The following is a 17,584-nucleotide window of genomic DNA, read 5'->3' as shown; positions in this document are numbered from 1 at the left end:
CAAATCTGTTATTTCATCTGTAAAATCTTATTATTGCCCTTCTATCAATGTCACATTTATAAAAGTATCATGAGGATGTCAAGTGCTAAAAATGGAGATGGTCTAGTAACTAGAAATGCCCACCCCAGGGAGTGCACATGCATCTCTCCCTGTATCCTAATAATGTGACGTATTTTGGAACACAGACATTAGAACTTCATGAAGTTTTCACTGTTAATTCTTTCCCAAGCATCATAAAATTATGAGTTAGGCAATGTATGACTGAAATAACTCATTCATCATGTATAGGCACATTAACATAAATATGGCACAAAATATGCCTCTAACTGAAACTGAGAGGTATAAAAACATATTTCACTGTTCGTGAAGAACTCTGTGAGGAAATATAACTCTGTGATTCTATAGACACTTTTCCTCATAATACTTTGACTTTCACAAACATTAGATTGCACTGCGGTTTGTAAACATTTTAAGTTGCATAAACTTCGCCTTGATTTTCATGGGTAGTATAATACTGTCTACTAAAACTCCTTTATGTTTCAACTGAGTACTCTCTCATATATTGGTTTATAATAATGGTTGTTATTATTTTTAAAGTGTTTTCCATTCAAAGAAAAGAAGTAAATTCCTATGTCAGAGTAACCAATGTGGTTGAAGAATAGGTATTAGCCAGAGAGGTCTAGATGGTAAAAATCAATCTTCTAGCCTCAAAGAAGCTCCATGAACAGAGAGGAAGGCCAAGTGTCACACAGCTTTCCTTCACTTGAATTCATTCTTGACTAGAGCCTGTATGCCTCTTCCAGGGACATTTAAACTCTTAAAGGATTTCTTCTGATCTTTACTAAATACCTTAAGAAGAATGCCAACCGGTGCCCTTTTGTGTACTGGGACATATACTCATGTGATTAAAACAGGTAACATGAACTCTGACTTTAAAATGTATTGTAGATATAAATGCTCTAAGCTAGAAAAGGTTTTCCACATCCACAGTCAATGATGGGAGCCTTTCATTCCTCAGAAATAATCCCTTTTTTGGTCATCGAGAAAGGGTACAACTGCTGCAGCTCATGATGCAATATCTTCATGAGCCCAGAGCACACACAAATCCTAAGGAAGCCACCATAGTACAGCGCTCATTCTTGGCACCAGAACAAATGAAACACACTGTATCCTGCACACACCTGCCAGAGCAGGCCACTTTCCTCTTCTGTGAGATTTAAAAAGCTCCCCAAAATGTTATGACTCCCATCCCCAATACACAGAAAATAGGGGAAAGGCTGTTTCCAGTTCTCGGCCTTTAAACAACTCTAAATGTCAATACTCACAGTGGCATATTACAAAGTAATAAACGGTGCGCACTTGAGGGCAAACCACATATTGAGCTAATGAAGAGCTCACTGTGGTTAGGATTCGATCAAATGTAACAGCAGAACATAAGCACATTTTATCTGAATTCTGTAATGAATATACATGCTGCAATAACATTAAAAAAGCATGGCAGCCTATTCCAAACCAGCCAGAATAGTTTTGTGCAAATAGTGGGTCTTTGTGTGTTTGAACTCCCACCACCTAAGGGCAAACTCGATATGCATGCTAATGACCTACAATTATCAAATTAAAAAATGAAAATTCTAAAGGATGCCAGAGTGAACATCAGGGAAAGACCAACTCTCCCTTAACTTTTTACAAATAAATTTAAACGGTAAGTTAGAAACACAAATAAACATGACTGGCTCTAACATTCAAATGGAGTAAATGAATTGTGTAGGAGATGAACCCCGTAACTTTTTGTTGTTGTTGTTGTTTTAAATTTCTTGACCAGCTCTTAGATGATGATGATGTTTATCTCCCTGTTCTTGGCTGCCTGGTAAAAGAATGGTATGCAGGGGTTGCTGGGCAAGCCTGGGTGCTCCTGGGTGTCCTGCATTACAGGAGGTAGCTGCACGATCTGCTGTGCAGTGGGGTTGTCATGGGGAGAACCCTCTCTGGCCGCTGCTGGTGCACGCTCCACGCTGTCGTCCAGGCTTATCTCATAAAAATCTTCGGAGAGAGGGAGGCGGGGGTCTGAGCACAGTGCTAGCCTCCCCTGCTCCTGCCTGCCCACCCCGCCCGGGGCTCTACTCACCATCCTGCTCACCGGCAGCCCCAAGTTCCTGGGGGGCTGGGGCCCCTGGAGTGGGCTCATCAGCAGGGTTTTGGGCAGTGGCGAGGAATTTGTCATGCCCTTCGTTGTGGTCGCCCCCAAGTGGCAACATCAGCTCCTGCAGCTCCAGTAGATTCGCCTGAAGGGAGGGGTGCTCAGCTGCCACTCCAGAGCCGGCACTAGTGCCCATGCCAACCTCCACCCCCGCAAAGATGTTGCACACCCTACCTTCATTTCCTCCTCATTCTGGGCCAGACTGATGACATCCTCCATCTCCTGGTGCTGCGTGTTTGGCACTGCCCCCTGGCTCTCATATACGGTGACGTACTCTCCTGCCAGAGGACATGGCTCAGACACTGGGGCCCCTCCGACGGCCCCGCAGCTCCCCCTGCCATGCCCTGGCCTCCCACTCACTCATGCCATCTGTTGCTCCAGAGAGCTGGATGAATCCAGTCTCTAGTTTTTCCAACTGCTCCTTCCTGTCTGCCTTCTCCTTCCGGAGGTCCATAAAGCCGCTCTGGAGCCAAAATAATGGGGTCACATCTCGGGAGTGACCTGTCCTGCCCCGCCCCCACTTCTCTTGGCCCATGCCAGGACTCACTCACCTTCACCTTCTCCATGGCCTCCTTCAGGGCCCAGTAGCTCTCCCCACACACAAACTCACCCCCAGTCCCTGGGGCTGGGGCCTCTGCCTCTGGCTCCTTCCAGGCCGAGGCCACCAGATGAGCCAGGTGCAGGCGGCACAGCCTTTGCACCTTCCGCTGCCCACATAGCCATGCCTGCTTCTCCTGGGAACTGGCTCCAGCGGAGTTGAAAAATGCCACTTGAAGGCAAGAGGTGAGTATTCTTGTAGGGGCATACACAGAACAAATGGGGCAGGGAGGTGGAGCATGGCCCCTTCCCTTGGGGCCTCAGAGAGTGCACCTGTTGGTCACAGGTGAAATGGTGTCTGACCACTGGCTCCCAGAAGGGGTGAGGGTCCACAGCAATCAGAAGGCTGGGAAACCAAGACCATAAGGGGGTCCGGGAGGGACCACAGAGGAAGGTGGCAAAGTAGGGGCAGGGAAAGTCAGGCTCACCACGGCCTCCCGGCTCTCCAGGTCTTCTGGGATGTTTGGCATGGGCTGAGGCGCCTGCTCCTCCTCACTGTCCAGATGTTCTCCTCCATCTCCTGTGGGGAGGTGGCCAGAGGGGTCCTCAAACAACCCAACAGGGGTGGTACTGTGAGCCCACCTCTGTCCCCACCCTTAGTGTGTAACCCTGAGCCAGCCCCTCCCCAAAGGGGAATGAGCTGCTGTTCTTTATTTTTCCTTTTAAAAACCAAGATCTTGCTATATTGCCCAGGCACAGTCCCACTACTGGTCGGTGTGGGAGTTCTGACCTGCTCCCTTTCTGATTTGTGCCAGTTCACTCATCCTTAGGCAACCTGGTGGCCCCCTGCTCCCAGGAGGTCACCATTTTAATGCTGAACTTAGTGCGGACACCCGGTTGGCATAACGACCAGCTGTTCTAAAGGTCTCTTCCAACCCCTCAATCCTATGCTGCTAGCAGTCCCCCCTTCCTCCTGGGGCTCTCTCCTCTTCCTCTGAGTGGTCTCCTGTACCTTCTCCAGGGAGAGCCACGAGGCTTAGCTGGGTCTCTGGCTGTTGGTTCTGGTGGCTGGCAGCTGGTTCCTAAGGGGACGGGAAACAGAGTGAGAAGGCACGGAGGTTGCCAGGTCATCCCCCTCGGGGCCCCATCCTCAGCAACTCCCTCCCCTGGGTCTCCTGCAACTTTTGGTGGGCCATCTCAGCCACCGCTTTGCCCCAAGCTTCCTGCTGCTGCAGCTGGTCCATGAGCTGGGTGTGCAGCAGTAACTGCCTGTGCAGCGCCTCCTTCTCAGAGGTCAGCTGCTGATAGGTGGCCACGTACTGCTGCAGGTGACCCAGGTACTAGTCTCACTGCTGCTGCAGACTCTGAGACTCTTGGCTCTTCAGCTCCACCTGCAGGAAAACCCTGGGCATGAGGGCACATGGTGGCTGGCTTCCAGATTCTGGGCCCATTAATAGGGTAGCCAGGGCACTGTGGGGCTCTGTTACCTGCCCAGGACCCTGGTCCCTTGCTCCAGGCCTAACAGACTTCCTCCCTTGCCTAGAACCCCATGCCTCCTTCCCCAGCCTCAAATCTCATGTCCTTCTTCCCACCATTTAAACTGTAGGCCACAGACTGGTGGAAAAGCAGAGGGAGCCAACCACCATCTGCCAAGTGTGCTACATGCCTAATGCTTTCCAGGTATTCTCTCATTCAATCCTCAGCACCTCTGCAAGGAAAATGCTAACTTCCTTTTGAAGTTACAGAAACAGAGACTAAAAGATGAAAAGTAGTTGAATGGTGACCAGTGGAACCGAGGCCGGAATCCAGTTTGAATCTAAGGAGGCTTTTTTGTTTTGTTTTGTTTTGTTTTGAGACAGTGTCACTCTGTGGCCCAGGCTGGAGTGCAGTGGCGCAATCTCAGCTCACTGCAACCTCCACCTCCCGGGCTCAAGCGGTTCTTGTGCCTCAGTCTCCTGAGTAGCTGGGATTACAGGCATGCGCCACCATGCCTGGCTAATTTTTTGTTGTTGTCTTAATTTTAGTAGAGATGAGGTTTTGCCATGTTGGACAGGATGGTCTCAAACTCTTGACCTCAAGTGATTCTCCTGCCTCAGCCTCCCAAAGTGCTGGGATTACAGGTGCGAGCCACCGTGCCCCGGATAAGGAGCCTCTTGTACCACTGTCTCTTCCCCCGATTGGGGGAATCCATGCCTCTAGCTGGGATGATGATATCCAGACCTGGGAGGAGCCCAGGGCTACCCACCTCTAAAAGTCAGAGGGCAGGAAGCAAGAAACATTCATAGGGCTGCCCTGGAGGGTGCTGGGGTCACCTGCCCCCCAGCTGGAGCTGCCTTTGGCCTGGCACCTCCCTTCCCCAGAGGCTGATGCCCGCCTCCCCGCCCTTCTTGGATGGGGTGGAGGTTACCATCTTCTTCACCTCGACTGGCTTCTCCTGCAGCTCCTTTACTTGATTCTCCAACTGTAGTGTGCTCTTGTTCTCGTTGTTCTGGACAGAGAGAAGCAATCAGTGGCCATCCACTGCAGCTGGAGACCCCTGAACTTGGTGTCTGCCTCCCATGTCACCGGGAAAGGTGGAGTCGGGTTAGAAAAATCATCCCCTCTCCCCTACAGCCATCAGAGGAGGGCCTGATGAGCTCTGGCTCACAGGTGCCTTTAGAAGTACCATTTCATGTGAGGGCTACACTGCCCCATTTTACAGGTGGGGAAACAAAGGCCTGGAGGGACAGGGATGAGGGCAGGCTCCCCAGGTGGGGCAACCCACCAGATCCTCGAAGCCACACTGTGGCTCGGCCAGCTGCTTGTCAAGCTTGTGGTTCTGGGAGAGCGTGAGCCTCTCCTCCTGCTTTTGTAGCCTCTCCTCCTTGTCCCACAGCCTCTCCTCCTGCTTTCGCAGCCACTCCTCCTGCTTTTGCAGCCTCTCCTCCTGCTTTCGTAGCCTCTTCTCCTAGTCCCACAGCCTCTCCTCCTGCTTTCGCAGCCGCTCCTCCTCCTTTTGCAGCCTCTCCTCCTGCTTCTGTAGCCTCTGCTCCTGCTTTCGCAGCCTCTCACCCTGCTCCCCCAGCCTCTTCTGCTGCTCCTGAAGCCTCTCGTTTTGCTCACACAGTCTCTCCTGCTCCCGCACCCTCCGTTCCTCCTGCTCTTGGAGCCTCTCATTTTGTTCCTTGCTCAGGAGACTCAAGGCTTGGTTGTTTTCCACCTGGGATGGGAGCTTTCCCTCCAGTCCCTCCACTTCCTTCCTCAGCTGTTTGGCCTCATCTTGTAGCTGCTCCAACTCAGAGGTCCCTGCTGGGGGTGCCGGGAACCGGGGCTCAGCTGAGAAATGAAGCAGACAATAAGGGCCTCTGGATTTCCCCCCCTACACCCTACCCCTCCAAAAAAAACCCCTCCTTTTGATGCACAGCTCCTCTCAGGCTTCCCAAACTTGGCCTCACTGCTAATGATTCCTCGCACCCGTTGGGAGCCGATTCCCAAGCCACTTTCACATAGAGAGCACTGTGGGTGGCTGACAACGGGCGCTCCTCCCTCTTTGCTGATGGGGACCCTGAGGCTATGGAGATGACAAAACTTCCCGTCTCCTGGCACAAACCTCTTTCCCTCTGCCTCAAAGCCCTTCCATCCACCCACCTCCCTGGGGCATTCTAAGCCACCCCCACAGACCTCTGATGCCAGTCCTGCTCCCAGGTCTCGCCAGCCCCATCTTACCCATCTGGTTTTGCAGTTCCGACAAGCTCCTCTCCAGCTCCTGTATCCGATGTATGTCATGCTTCTTCTCTTCCTTCAATGTTCGAGCCTGTCCAAAGCACGGGGGAAAGGGCCCTGGAGAGAGGGGCTGGTGGCTGGACAGGCTACCATCTCCCTCTCTGTCCCCACCTCCACAAAGCCCAGACCCATGACCACCTCTGGCTGTACTATTCCCATTTTACAGATGCCCAGAAAGATCCAGTGACCTATCTAAGATGGGGGCTGAAGGGTCAGGTCTTACCTCCACCGACGTTTTCCACATCCTCTCCTGCCACCGGGCCCTCTCTCCTTTTATGTGTTTAGCATATTCGTCCTGCTCTAGTTGGACTTGTTTTAGCGACTCTGTCACCTGCAAGAAATGGGCACAGAAGTTAGGAAGGGCTGTCACTGGTCCTTACCTGCTCCTGGCCACCTGGGGTCATCTTCCTTCCACATCCCTCCCTCTGCAAAGCCTCACCTGTGTCACGTGTGCGTTCAGCAGTGCCTGCTCCTTTATGGTCTGCTGTAACCACCACTGGAGGACCACTTCTCTGCAGCTCAAGGACTGGATGGTGAAGCGTGAGAAGTTTCGATCTGGGGAGCCTGGGCAGTGCCCCTTAAAAGGGCTAGAGCTAGTCTCAATATACAACTTGGTCAGTAACGATCAAGGCATTTCCAAGCCCGTGGCCTGGTTACTAAAAGAACTCAGTAAAGTTGGAAGGGACAGGGAAAGAGATCGAATTTACAGCTGGCTAACAGAGGCCCAGAGAGATCAGATAATGTTGCTATTGTTATTACTGTTATTACTACCACCGTTTGAACCTTTATGGAGTGCTTCACCAGGTTCCATGCTAGCAATCCCATTTAATCCTCACAACCACCATATGAGACAGTTACTAGGATTACCTCTATTGTGTAGATGAAAAACATGGAGTATTTGAAGTTAAGTGCTTGCCTAAGATCACTTAGACAGAGCTGAGATTTGAACACCCGAGTCTATCTGATTCTCTAAGCCCATTTTTCTTGCTGGGGGTGGGGACACAGATAGGAAGGGGAAATTAATCTTTTGTTCACTTTTTGAAAGGATGATACATTCGCATAGTCTAAAACACAGAAGGTATAGAAGGGAGGTGTCTCCCAGGCACCCTGTTGCTCTCTCCTGAGTTTTTTACAAACCCTTGCAGACATGTTTTATGTATCTTATCATAGCATGTACACACACACACACACAACTTTCCTTTCTCTACAGAAATGGTAACATACTAAATGTACTCTACTGTACCTTCACAGTACAAGTACCAAATACACCACCTAGGACTTGGCCAAGGCCACAGCCAGGTAAGGGCAGGGCAGGAACTTGGCCTCTGAGCTCTGCATCCAGTGCTCACTCCCAACAGTGCCCCCCAACTCAGCCACAGCAGCTGACTCAGCCCCAGGCTGCCTCTAACAACCATACACAAAAGCAGCGAGAAATGAGCATGCTGCCTTCTGGGCAGGACACTCCATCCTGCAGAAGGGACCTTTAGGCTCACTCCTCCATCTTGGAAGGGGCTGCCAGGGGATGGGGCAGCTGGTCGGACTCACCCTGTCCTCTTCCTGCTGCTGTGTAGACACAGCACAGAGAGCCCGCTCCAATTCTTGAATACGCTGTAAGGAGTATTGCAGGTGGCCATCCAGATCCTTGGACTCTTCTGTAATGAGAGAGGTTGAGATGGGGGCCAAAAGACTCCCCCTAAAGACCTGTCAAAGTGCCAGGTTGAAGGATGACGGGATGCCCCGATTCCCACCTTCGAAGTGTCAGGCAGCACGTTTAGTATGGTAAAGGGTGGTCTTCAAGTCTGTCTTTTCCAACGTGAGGATGTTGATTGTCTGGAATTGAATGTTTGGGAGAAAAGCCAAGCAAGTGCTGAAAGAGAAGGAAAGAAACATTCTCCGGAGGGCAGGAGAAAACTCTCCACTCTCCACTCACCTGTAACTGCTCCATTTGTGCTTTGTGTATTTCACTGTTTGCTTTCTTTTCCTATAGGAAGAGGAAGACAGAGCTCTTACCATGGGGAGGCAGACATGGCACAGCAAGAGACATGCCCCCAGAATGCCACCAATGCCCCAGGACAGGCCCACCCATGGGACCAGGTTATCAGGGACCCTGTGGGGGGAATGGGGTGGAATCTGAGGGGTGAGCCTTCTTCCCCACGCTGGGAGTGGGTGAGACGAGATTGGCGCCTCTACATCTGAGTGCCCCCCAAACCCAGCAGTCATGTTGTAAGCAAAGAAATCACGTTACTTCTTCCAGTTGATGTTCCACTTGTTTCTTCTGTTGTTTCTGTGGGGAGAGTCAAATTCAGGTGACTGAGAGTGGCCCCCTCAACTCTATTCCTCAGACCAGGAAGCGGTAGGCAGGGGCCAGGAATGGATTTTAAAGGCAATGTTCTCAGAACCAATGGCAAGAACTGGTCAACTCTCCTCAAGCTCCCAAGGACAGAGGATTTGGGTCTTTGTTGGCTTTTGCCCACAGCCACAGAACTCAAAGTCTGAATCTGGATTCTCTCAGAAGGACAGTAACATAAACCTCTAGAGACGGAGACTCAGAAAGGCCCACCCTTCTGCCTGCTTGTGATTTAGAAAGGTGCCTTCATTCCACAAACAGTTACTGAGCACATACAGGACAGGTATGGTTCTTCACAGCAGGTATAGGATGGAATAGGATAGACAGGAGCCCTTGGCCCTGAGGTTTCCATTCTAGGGGCCTTTTAATCTCGGACTTTCAGAGCTGACAGAGACCTTTGATGCTCTACCTCCTCCAGAAACAGGAGCCCAAGGAGGAGAGGTGGCTTTTCCAGACTCAAAGCAAATTAGGGACTGAGTCAGGGCATAAATATGGGGCCCCTGACAACCAGTCAGGCTAGCACTTCCCTGAGATTTGACAACCCCAGGGTGTGTGTGGCAAGGACTGGAGCAGGGGTGTCTGGAGAAGAGAGAGTCGGCAAAGAGGGCAGTGACAGAAGAGCCATGCTGCATGCTCCTTGCTCTGGGATCCCTCCAGGTGAGGCCTGGGTGCTCCAGCTCCCCATTTGTCCTTGACACCAGGGGCCCCCAACTCCTTTCTTCAGGGCCCCAAGGGGAACTAAAGCCCAGGATTGGCAGCATGGAATCACAGGAGCCCACTGGACTCTTACCAATGATTCTATGTTTTCATTTAGTTGATTGACTGTCATGGAGCTTGAGTCCAGGGCTACTTCCAGTTCTTGGTACCGACTCTGAGGCACATGCAGAGAGGAGGAGTTGGAGGAGGATTGTGGGGAGAGGTAAAGAGAACAATCATTAGGGCTGGGGTGTGTGTGGGCTGTCGGGCTGTGTCAGCTGGCAGAGGGGCACCCAGCCCCTGCTGTGAAAGGAGGTTGGAGGGCTGGCCTGCAGAATCACTGCACCTCAGCCCAGGGCATCTTACTTCCAGATCCTTCAGGGTAACAGATGATGCGGGAGTAATAAAAATGAGAAAAAAAAAAAAAAACTTACATGGGAAATAGTTATGTATATAAAGAAACTATAATAACAGCAAGGAGCCGGGCACAGTGGCTCACACATGTAATCCCAGCAGTTTGGGAGGCTGAGGTGAGTGGATCACTTGACGTCAGGAGTTCAAGACCAGCCTGGCTGACGTGGTGAAACTGCATCTCCACTAAAAATACAAAGATTAGCCAGGCATGGTGGCAGGTGCCTGTAATCCCAGCTACTCAGGAGGCTAAGGCAAGAGAATCGCTTGAACCCAGGAGGCAGAGGTTGTAGTGAGCTGAGGTCACACCACTCCACTCCAGTCTGGGTGACAGAGTGAGACTCTGTCTCAAAAAAAAAAAAAAAAAAAAAAAAGCCTCAAATCCCATATGCCTGCTCTGTATGTTATTCCCAAATTACGTTTAAACTTTTAGGTCTCACCATTTCCAAGATGATAAAAGATGCGGGAAAGGAAAAAAACCAATCAATCAAGCAGGTGAAGAAGCAGACAGAAACAGGCTGAAGGTTAATGGCAGCAACATAAAACAAGGCAGAGGCCAAGTATCCCCTAAACCAGAGAAGCCTCAGGGCCATGCACAGCTGGAGACCACAAGCCAGAGAGGGGTCTTGGCACTGCCTCAACTTCCACTTGTCCAATGGGGGAGTGCTACCCCATTGGAGTGGTTAAGGTTGGACACCAGCACATTCAGAATGTCCTGAATCTACAGGAGGTGACAAGGGAAAAACAAAGGCAGGGGGCAAAAGGTAGGAAGAAGATGTGAGTTCAGGAAAATGAAATGCTGAAGAAGAGCAGAGGAGATTAAAACCATGGCCTGTGCCATTCTTCCAAATGGCCACCTGCTGCCTTGCCAGGGGCAGGAACAAATAGATGGAAAAGTCCCCTGAGTGACACAGTCACAGAGTGGAGTCAGCTGACCAATGCAGCTCTTAATACACTCACTGGACCCCTCTCCTCAGGCCCAGGACATGGGCGATGAATCTGGTAGAGCTCCAGACCTCCACCTCCATTAAAAAAAACAGACTCCTGAGTAAGGCTTCACTTGAACTAAGGGGACTCCAGCTAAAAAACAAGTTTGAAAGACACTGATCTTATCCAGTATCATCTTACAGAAGAGGAAACTGAGGCCCAGGGGAAGAAGTGATTTTTCTGTGGTCACCCAGCAAGCTGGTGGCAAGTTAGACCTTCTCTTGCTCCTAGTGCCTGGGGCTCTCCTCACCACACCCTGGGCCCCCTTCAGTGACTCCTAAAGGGACAGCCTGATGGCAAGTGGCTGTACTCATTGGCCCAGCTTCCCCTTGAGAATGCGGATCAGGAAAATCAAACAGCAATGACCATTTCCTGGGTATCCTGGGTGTTTACAGCAGGCCACATACTAGGGGTTAACATGAAAACAACAACAATAAGGAATCTCATTTAAACTTCACAAATGGAAGTCAAACAATACTCCCCCTATTTTACAGATGTGAAAAGAGAGGCCCAAAGAGATCAAACAGTTTGCCGTAAATCAGATCCCTAGAAGTTAGAGAAGCAGGATTCAAACCCAGAATTCTTAACCAGTACCCAGCAATCTTAACAATTACCCTCTACTACCCCTTGTGCCCCCTGTCCCCAGGAGCCTGGCCAGCCAACACTCACATCCCCAGGTGAGTGGCAACCACCAGAAGTGGTTGTCTCAGGGCTACTGCCAGTTTTTTTCTTTTTTGTCTTCGCTCCTGCTGGAACACCAGGCCTGTTCCTCTGCTGATATTCTTTTAGCTGTGGGAAAGAAGAGCAGTAATACACATGAGAACTACCAGCCCCTACAGCCACACCCTCCTTACAGTTTTTGCAAAATACTCTTATACACCATCTGATTTAATGCCACCAACAACTACAAGGTGTTGTCACAGTCACTTAGTGATAGACAGGGATGGATATTATGACTTAAAAAAGGGGGGGGCGGGTGGGCAATAATGGAACTTAAATTCAGTCTTCTGACTCCAAGCTCCGGGGTTTTGCCATGAATCAGCAACTCCCAGGGACCAAAACCAGATGCAGAGGAAGAAAAGTAAACATTACATAGGCAGGAACTACACGCTGTGTGGTTTAGAGTCACACATCCTCACATGTCTGTTAGTGTGAAGAAGTGCACCAGTATCTCTCAAACTTTTATATCAATGTGTCCTCATGGCAGAAGGCAGCTATTTTGTTAAATCTGGGAATTTATCAGAAAGAGGACAACCCAAGTCTCATTTCAGAGAGAAGTCTGGTATACTCTTAGAAACCTATGTGAGGGTCATCCCTAAGTACATTAATGTTTTTTCTCTCTCAAGAGAATCAAGGGAAACTGATGCTTCAGAAAGATCTCCCACATTTATCCTGTGGCACTCAATGTACCCCAAGTTGAGATGATATGAGGAAGATTCAAGCTGTCAAGTTCAGTTTCCCAAGATCTATTCCACAGAAGATGAGCAAATCTCACTTCAGAGACCACTGACTGAAGGGCAGTCTGGTCCCAGAACCGTGGAGAATTAGAATATGAGGTGGAGAACTCAGAAAAAAATGTTGAAGTCTGTCTGGAGAGTAGAAGCCTGGGAGAAAACCAAACCAAACCCATTTTCCCATTACCACCCAGAGATACTGTCAACGTTTTGAGCTCATGGGGGAAGTGTAGGCTTTTCACACTGTCAATGTCTATGTGAAGGGAGTAAGGCAGCCTGAAACCTCTTGCTCCTAGGTCCCATAGTCCCCATTTCCCTTCTAGCTGGAAATTTGTGCTGTGACCAGAGGAACCAGAAATGGGGTGAGAATGCTTAGGGGACCGGGTTGTAAGATCAAAGTCCGGTCTTGCAGCAGTAATGACAGTTACTAGGGGGACTGTGACATCACTACATTCCACTCCTCCTGGGGGTGGGGGGAACCACATCAGTGCAATGGCCGAGTTGCCGATCCACGATGGGGGAGGGGGGTGTAGGGCTGGGACCCAGGTCCTTGGAGATGCCAGTGCAGAGAGCCCAGGGAGGTCGGGCTTGGGTCAGCAGGAGGGGAGAGCAGAGTCTGCTCAGGGAACCCCCAGGAGTCACCAGCCCAAAGTCACCCCGGGATGACTGGCGATGCTGGGGGGTTGGGGCTGGGGGACCCAGGTCCTTGGAGAGGTGAACCCAAAGAACCCAGAGAGGTTGGGCTTGGGACAGCAGGACCTGAGGGCCGAATATGGAGCAGGGAGCCCCAGCAGTCACCCGCCCAAAGTCACTGCAGGGTGATTGGCGAGGGCAGAGGCTGGACTGCTTGCTGAAGGGGCGGGGCTGACTGACAAGACTTTGGTGGGGGGAACCCAGAGGCGCCAGGTGAGGGGACAAGCCTGGTGTGCCTCAGGAGTGGTATGGACTCTGGGAGTGGTCTTGTCATCAGAGGGGATCTCTGGCTAGGTTGGGGGGCCATGACCTTTTTTTTGGCTTTTTACCTTTTTCTTGGCTGCTGCCAGTTTCTTCTGTCGAGTTTCTTCTAACATCATGGGGTCGGGAGGGAGGTAGGGTTGGGGCCACATCAGCAATCACCTCCAGTCACCTACCAGAGGGCTGTGTGACTGAGCCAGAGGAGGCGTAACCAGGGCCACACTAGAATGCAGAATAGGGGTGTGGCCTTAATGCTCCAATCCCATTGGTCAATGAGAAAGATGAAAGGGAAAGGAGGCGTGGCCAGGCCGCAGTGTGTCCAGAGGAACCTGTGGCATCACAAGGAAAGCTGCCCATGCGACTGCTGTCCCCGCCCACTTGGGGAGAGGGGCGGGGCCTGCCTACTCCGGGAGAGGGGAGGGCTGGGTTTTGCCTTAAAATGTTAAAAATAAACTTTAAAAAATATATGTGTTTATACTTTATATATATGTGTGTCAGTGTGTGTGTGTCTACATGTTCCTCCAGAGCTGTCTTCATTATCCAGCTTCTATGCGTGGTCTATGATTTTGGCCTACATTTTTCATCTTCAGATGGAGTATAAGAATTACCAGTATTACCCCAATTAAGACACAAATCCTATAAAAATGGAAAATCCATAGCATGTTTGATAATTAATGAATGAAGTGGACTATATTATCCAACATTCCAATAAGTTAAAATAATCACAGTGATTTCTCTGTTCTGGAAAAAACATTTCTCTTATTCTCCTACATTATTAAGATTTTTTTAAAAACAAGAAACATGTCTAATATCTTTAAAAACACAAAGATTTTGGGCTGGGTGTGGTGGCTCACACCAGTAATCCCAGCACTTTTGGAGGCCTAGGTGGGTGGATCACCTTAGGTCAGGAGTTCAAGACCAGCCTGGCCAACATGGTGAAACCCTGTCTCTACTAAAAATACAAAAACTAGCCAGGTGTGGTCATGGGTACCTGTAATCCCAGCTACTCGGGAGGCTGAGGCAGGAGAATCAATTGAACCCGGGAGGCGGAAGTTGCAGTGAGCCAAGGTCATGCCACTGCACTCCAGCCTGGGTGAAAGACTGAGACTCCATCTCAAAAAAAATAAAATAGTCAAAAATAAATAGAAACACAAAGCTTTCCATTTAATAAGCACTCAAAGCTCTTTACTGGTTTAAAGCAAATACAAGGCCTATTTTTCTAGAATCACCTGGCCTCTCTAAGCCTTGCAAATGAAACTGAATTTCTCACTTGATACTTGGCTATGACTTGCAATCATGAAAACCAAGAATTGTGTTATGTCACTGTGTATTGACTGTTACCTGAATTCCACACGAGGCTGGGATCAAGGGTTGAATCTTTCATGATTTGCTCCATAACCTGTGAGCTTCCTTTCCCACACCAAACTAAGCTTTGTTCTAGAGTTCTACAATTTACAGTTAGTAGACAAGAGGGGTTCTCAAAAATGTAGCCTCTGGACTAGCAGCACCAGCAGAACCTGAGAACTTTTTATAAGTGCAAATTCTCAGGCCCCACCCTGGACCTGGTGAATCAGAAACTCTGGAGTAGGGCTCAGCAATCTGTGCTGCAGTCATCCTTCCAGGTGTTCAAGAACCTCTGGCATACAGCAGGTAGAAAAATGTGTTTCCTTCTGTAGGTCCAAAGCCAGGGATACCATATGTTCTGTCTTGATATGAAACAATGACATGCAATTAAAAGACATAAATCTCCTTCCTATTCCCACCCTCCAGCCAATGTGTTTTATTTTTATGAGTTAAATAAGAAAACAAATGGCAATCAGAGATTCAGCCTAAAAAGTATATTTACAAGTGTCAGTTCTCATCCAGCCTGATCTCATACAATACCATTTACACCCTCTTACCTCTCAAGTTTTTAGTGTCTTCACAATGTAAGTCTCAGGCACACTAGCACTTCTATAATAAAACACCAAGTAGATCAGAACGTCCAAACTTACTAGAGAAGAAAAGTGGAATCACTGGCTGTATTTTCAAATTGCAATCAAAAGGAAATGTAAGTTTTGAATTCTTTTCACCTTCACACTTCCAAGTTAATAGCATTAAATCAGAATACTTCATTCTTCCAAAGCCTCTAGCCAGGCAAAGTTTTACTGTATTACTTCTTGCTTTCCATGGATATAAAGCAGAGTCCTGCTAGGCACATTTTGTATGCCTGCAAAGATGCAGAACTAAACAGTTCCATCTATTCAATATTAAAACAAAAGTCCTTTAAACCTCGGATGGTGAGTGTAATACTTCAGCACTAGCACCAAAGCCTCAAATATAAAAAGATACCAAGATCGCCACTAGCAAACAAAATGAGCTCTCGGCTGGGAGTAGTAATTCACTCCTGTAATCCCAACAGTTTGGCAACCCAAGGTGGGAGGATCACTTTAAGTCAGGAGTTCAAGACCAGCCTGGGCAGCATAGCGAATTCGCATCTCTACAAAAAATTTTAAAAATTAGCTGGGCGTGGTGGCACACACCTGTAGTCCTAGCTACTTGGGAGGCTGAGGTATGAAAATTGCTTCAGCTCAGGAGTATGAGGCTGTGGTAGCTATGATCATGCCACTGCACTCCAGCCTGGGTGACAGAGCAAGATCTAGATAATTACAGTCTGTCCTGCTCCTGTTTATATTAAAATGTTTTCAATCAGCAGGATAAAAATTAAGTGAAATGTGACTTTGGGGCTTGGCCAGAAAATAGGCAATGCAGAAACAGGCACTTCCCACAAGAATAAAAATGGCCAATAAACATATAAAAAAGATTCAAGGCCAGGGCCGTGGCTCACGCCTGTAATCCCAGCACTTTAGGAGGCCGAGGCGGCTGGATCACCTGAGGTCAGGAGTTTGAGACTGGCCTGACCAACATGGTGAAATCCCATCTCTACTAAAAAATACAAAAATTAGCCAGGCATGGTGGTGGGCACCTGTAATCCCAGCTACTCAGGAAGCTGAGGCAGGAGAATCACTTGAACCCAGGAGGTGGAGGTTGCAGTTATCTGAGATTGCACTGTTACACACCAGCCTGGGTGACAGAGCAAGACTCCATCTCAAAAAAAAAAAAAAAAAAAGTTTCAAAAGCACTAGAAACCAAAGAAATACAATGAAAACCATGAGATTTTCTCCTTAAATATCAGCAAAGAGGACAAATGGAAGGGGGACACTGGAGCTCTGCCCCTGTTGGGAGTATAAACTGAACCAATTTTTCTGCAGGATAATTTGAAAATTTCTATTAAAAATCTTAAAACTGTTTTATGTTATTTTCCTCCAGAAATTCTACTTCTATGAATTCAGCCCCAAAATGCTTGCTTGCATCCATTAAAAAATATATATAAGAAAATTTACTTCTGGGGTGGCAATGATTAACTTAATACACATCAAGCTTTTAAAAAGATGATGCCAAGGATATATTTACTGCCATAGAAATATGCCCAAAACATAGTGACAAAAGACTATGTATTACGATTCTACTTTTTAAAATGTTCATATGCATAAAAAAGTATAAAAAGCAACAAACCAGAATGTTTTCAGTGGCAAAACTAAAGACTTTTCTTCATATTTTGTCTTCCAAATTATTACAAAAAGAATGCAATTTTCTTTATAATCAGGGAGAAGTATTATTTTCATTTATTTACATATAAATTTCTTTTCTTTTCCTTATTTTTTCTCATGTATGTTTCACATGTACCCTAGAGAGCTTGAATCCCTACCTCTTGAGGTAGATCAGACCATTTCCGTCTCTATCAACTTGCCTTTTTTGGACATATCAAATAAATGGTATTAGACACTATGTGGTCTCGTGTCTGGCTTTTTTACTTAGCTAATGTTTTTGAGGTTGGTCCATGACATATAACAGGTTTTGGTAGTTTGTTCCTTTCATTACTGAGTAGAAGTCCACTGATGGATATATACCACATTTTGTCAGCAGAGAACATTTAAACTTTGCTTTCAACTTCCCGTGGTCTAAATGAAACCCCTGGAACACAGGACTTACAGCGAAAACTGCTGTGCATGTCAAAAGCACTACTTATCAGAACCAGCTTTGTCATCAGGAGCCTGAACTGCTGCAGAAATTTTTACCATTTTGTAACTTCCCTTTTACAAGCCACTTTTGTGCTACTACACAACAGGACTTTTGAAGCATCTGATACATCCATCTAATAAGTATGAGCATGTGTCTGAGTGGACAAGTAAAACCATC

At 48.2% G+C, this 17,584-nt stretch overlaps 1 protein-coding gene across 1 annotated transcript; it reads right to left on the bottom strand.

Moving 5' to 3' along the window:
• Nucleotides 1-1,647: 1,647 nt before the first annotated feature.
• On the bottom strand, nt 1,648-16,271 carry LOC748774 (golgin subfamily A member 6A). Its single transcript, XM_016927716.4, is given in 18 exon segments — nt 1,648-2,040; nt 2,126-2,282; nt 2,372-2,475; nt 2,558-2,660; nt 3,223-3,314; nt 3,747-3,816; nt 5,154-5,222; nt 5,499-6,049; nt 6,440-6,527; nt 6,720-6,827; nt 6,936-7,022; nt 8,042-8,148; nt 8,245-8,326; nt 8,427-8,477; nt 8,742-8,780; nt 9,634-9,714; nt 11,607-11,726; nt 13,414-16,271. Coding segments are annotated over 18 exon segments (2,208 nt in total). The 5' UTR covers nt 13,498-16,271; the 3' UTR covers nt 1,648-1,825.
• Nucleotides 16,272-17,584: the final 1,313 nt, after the last annotated feature.

The sequence above is a fragment of the Pan troglodytes genome, chromosome 16 (genome assembly GCF_028858775.2).
Source record: "Pan troglodytes isolate AG18354 chromosome 16, NHGRI_mPanTro3-v2.0_pri, whole genome shotgun sequence".
Taxonomy (NCBI): domain Eukaryota; kingdom Metazoa; phylum Chordata; class Mammalia; order Primates; family Hominidae; genus Pan; species Pan troglodytes.
Note: the sequence above shows the minus strand (reverse complement) of the source record. Positions and strands in the feature narration are given on the sequence as shown.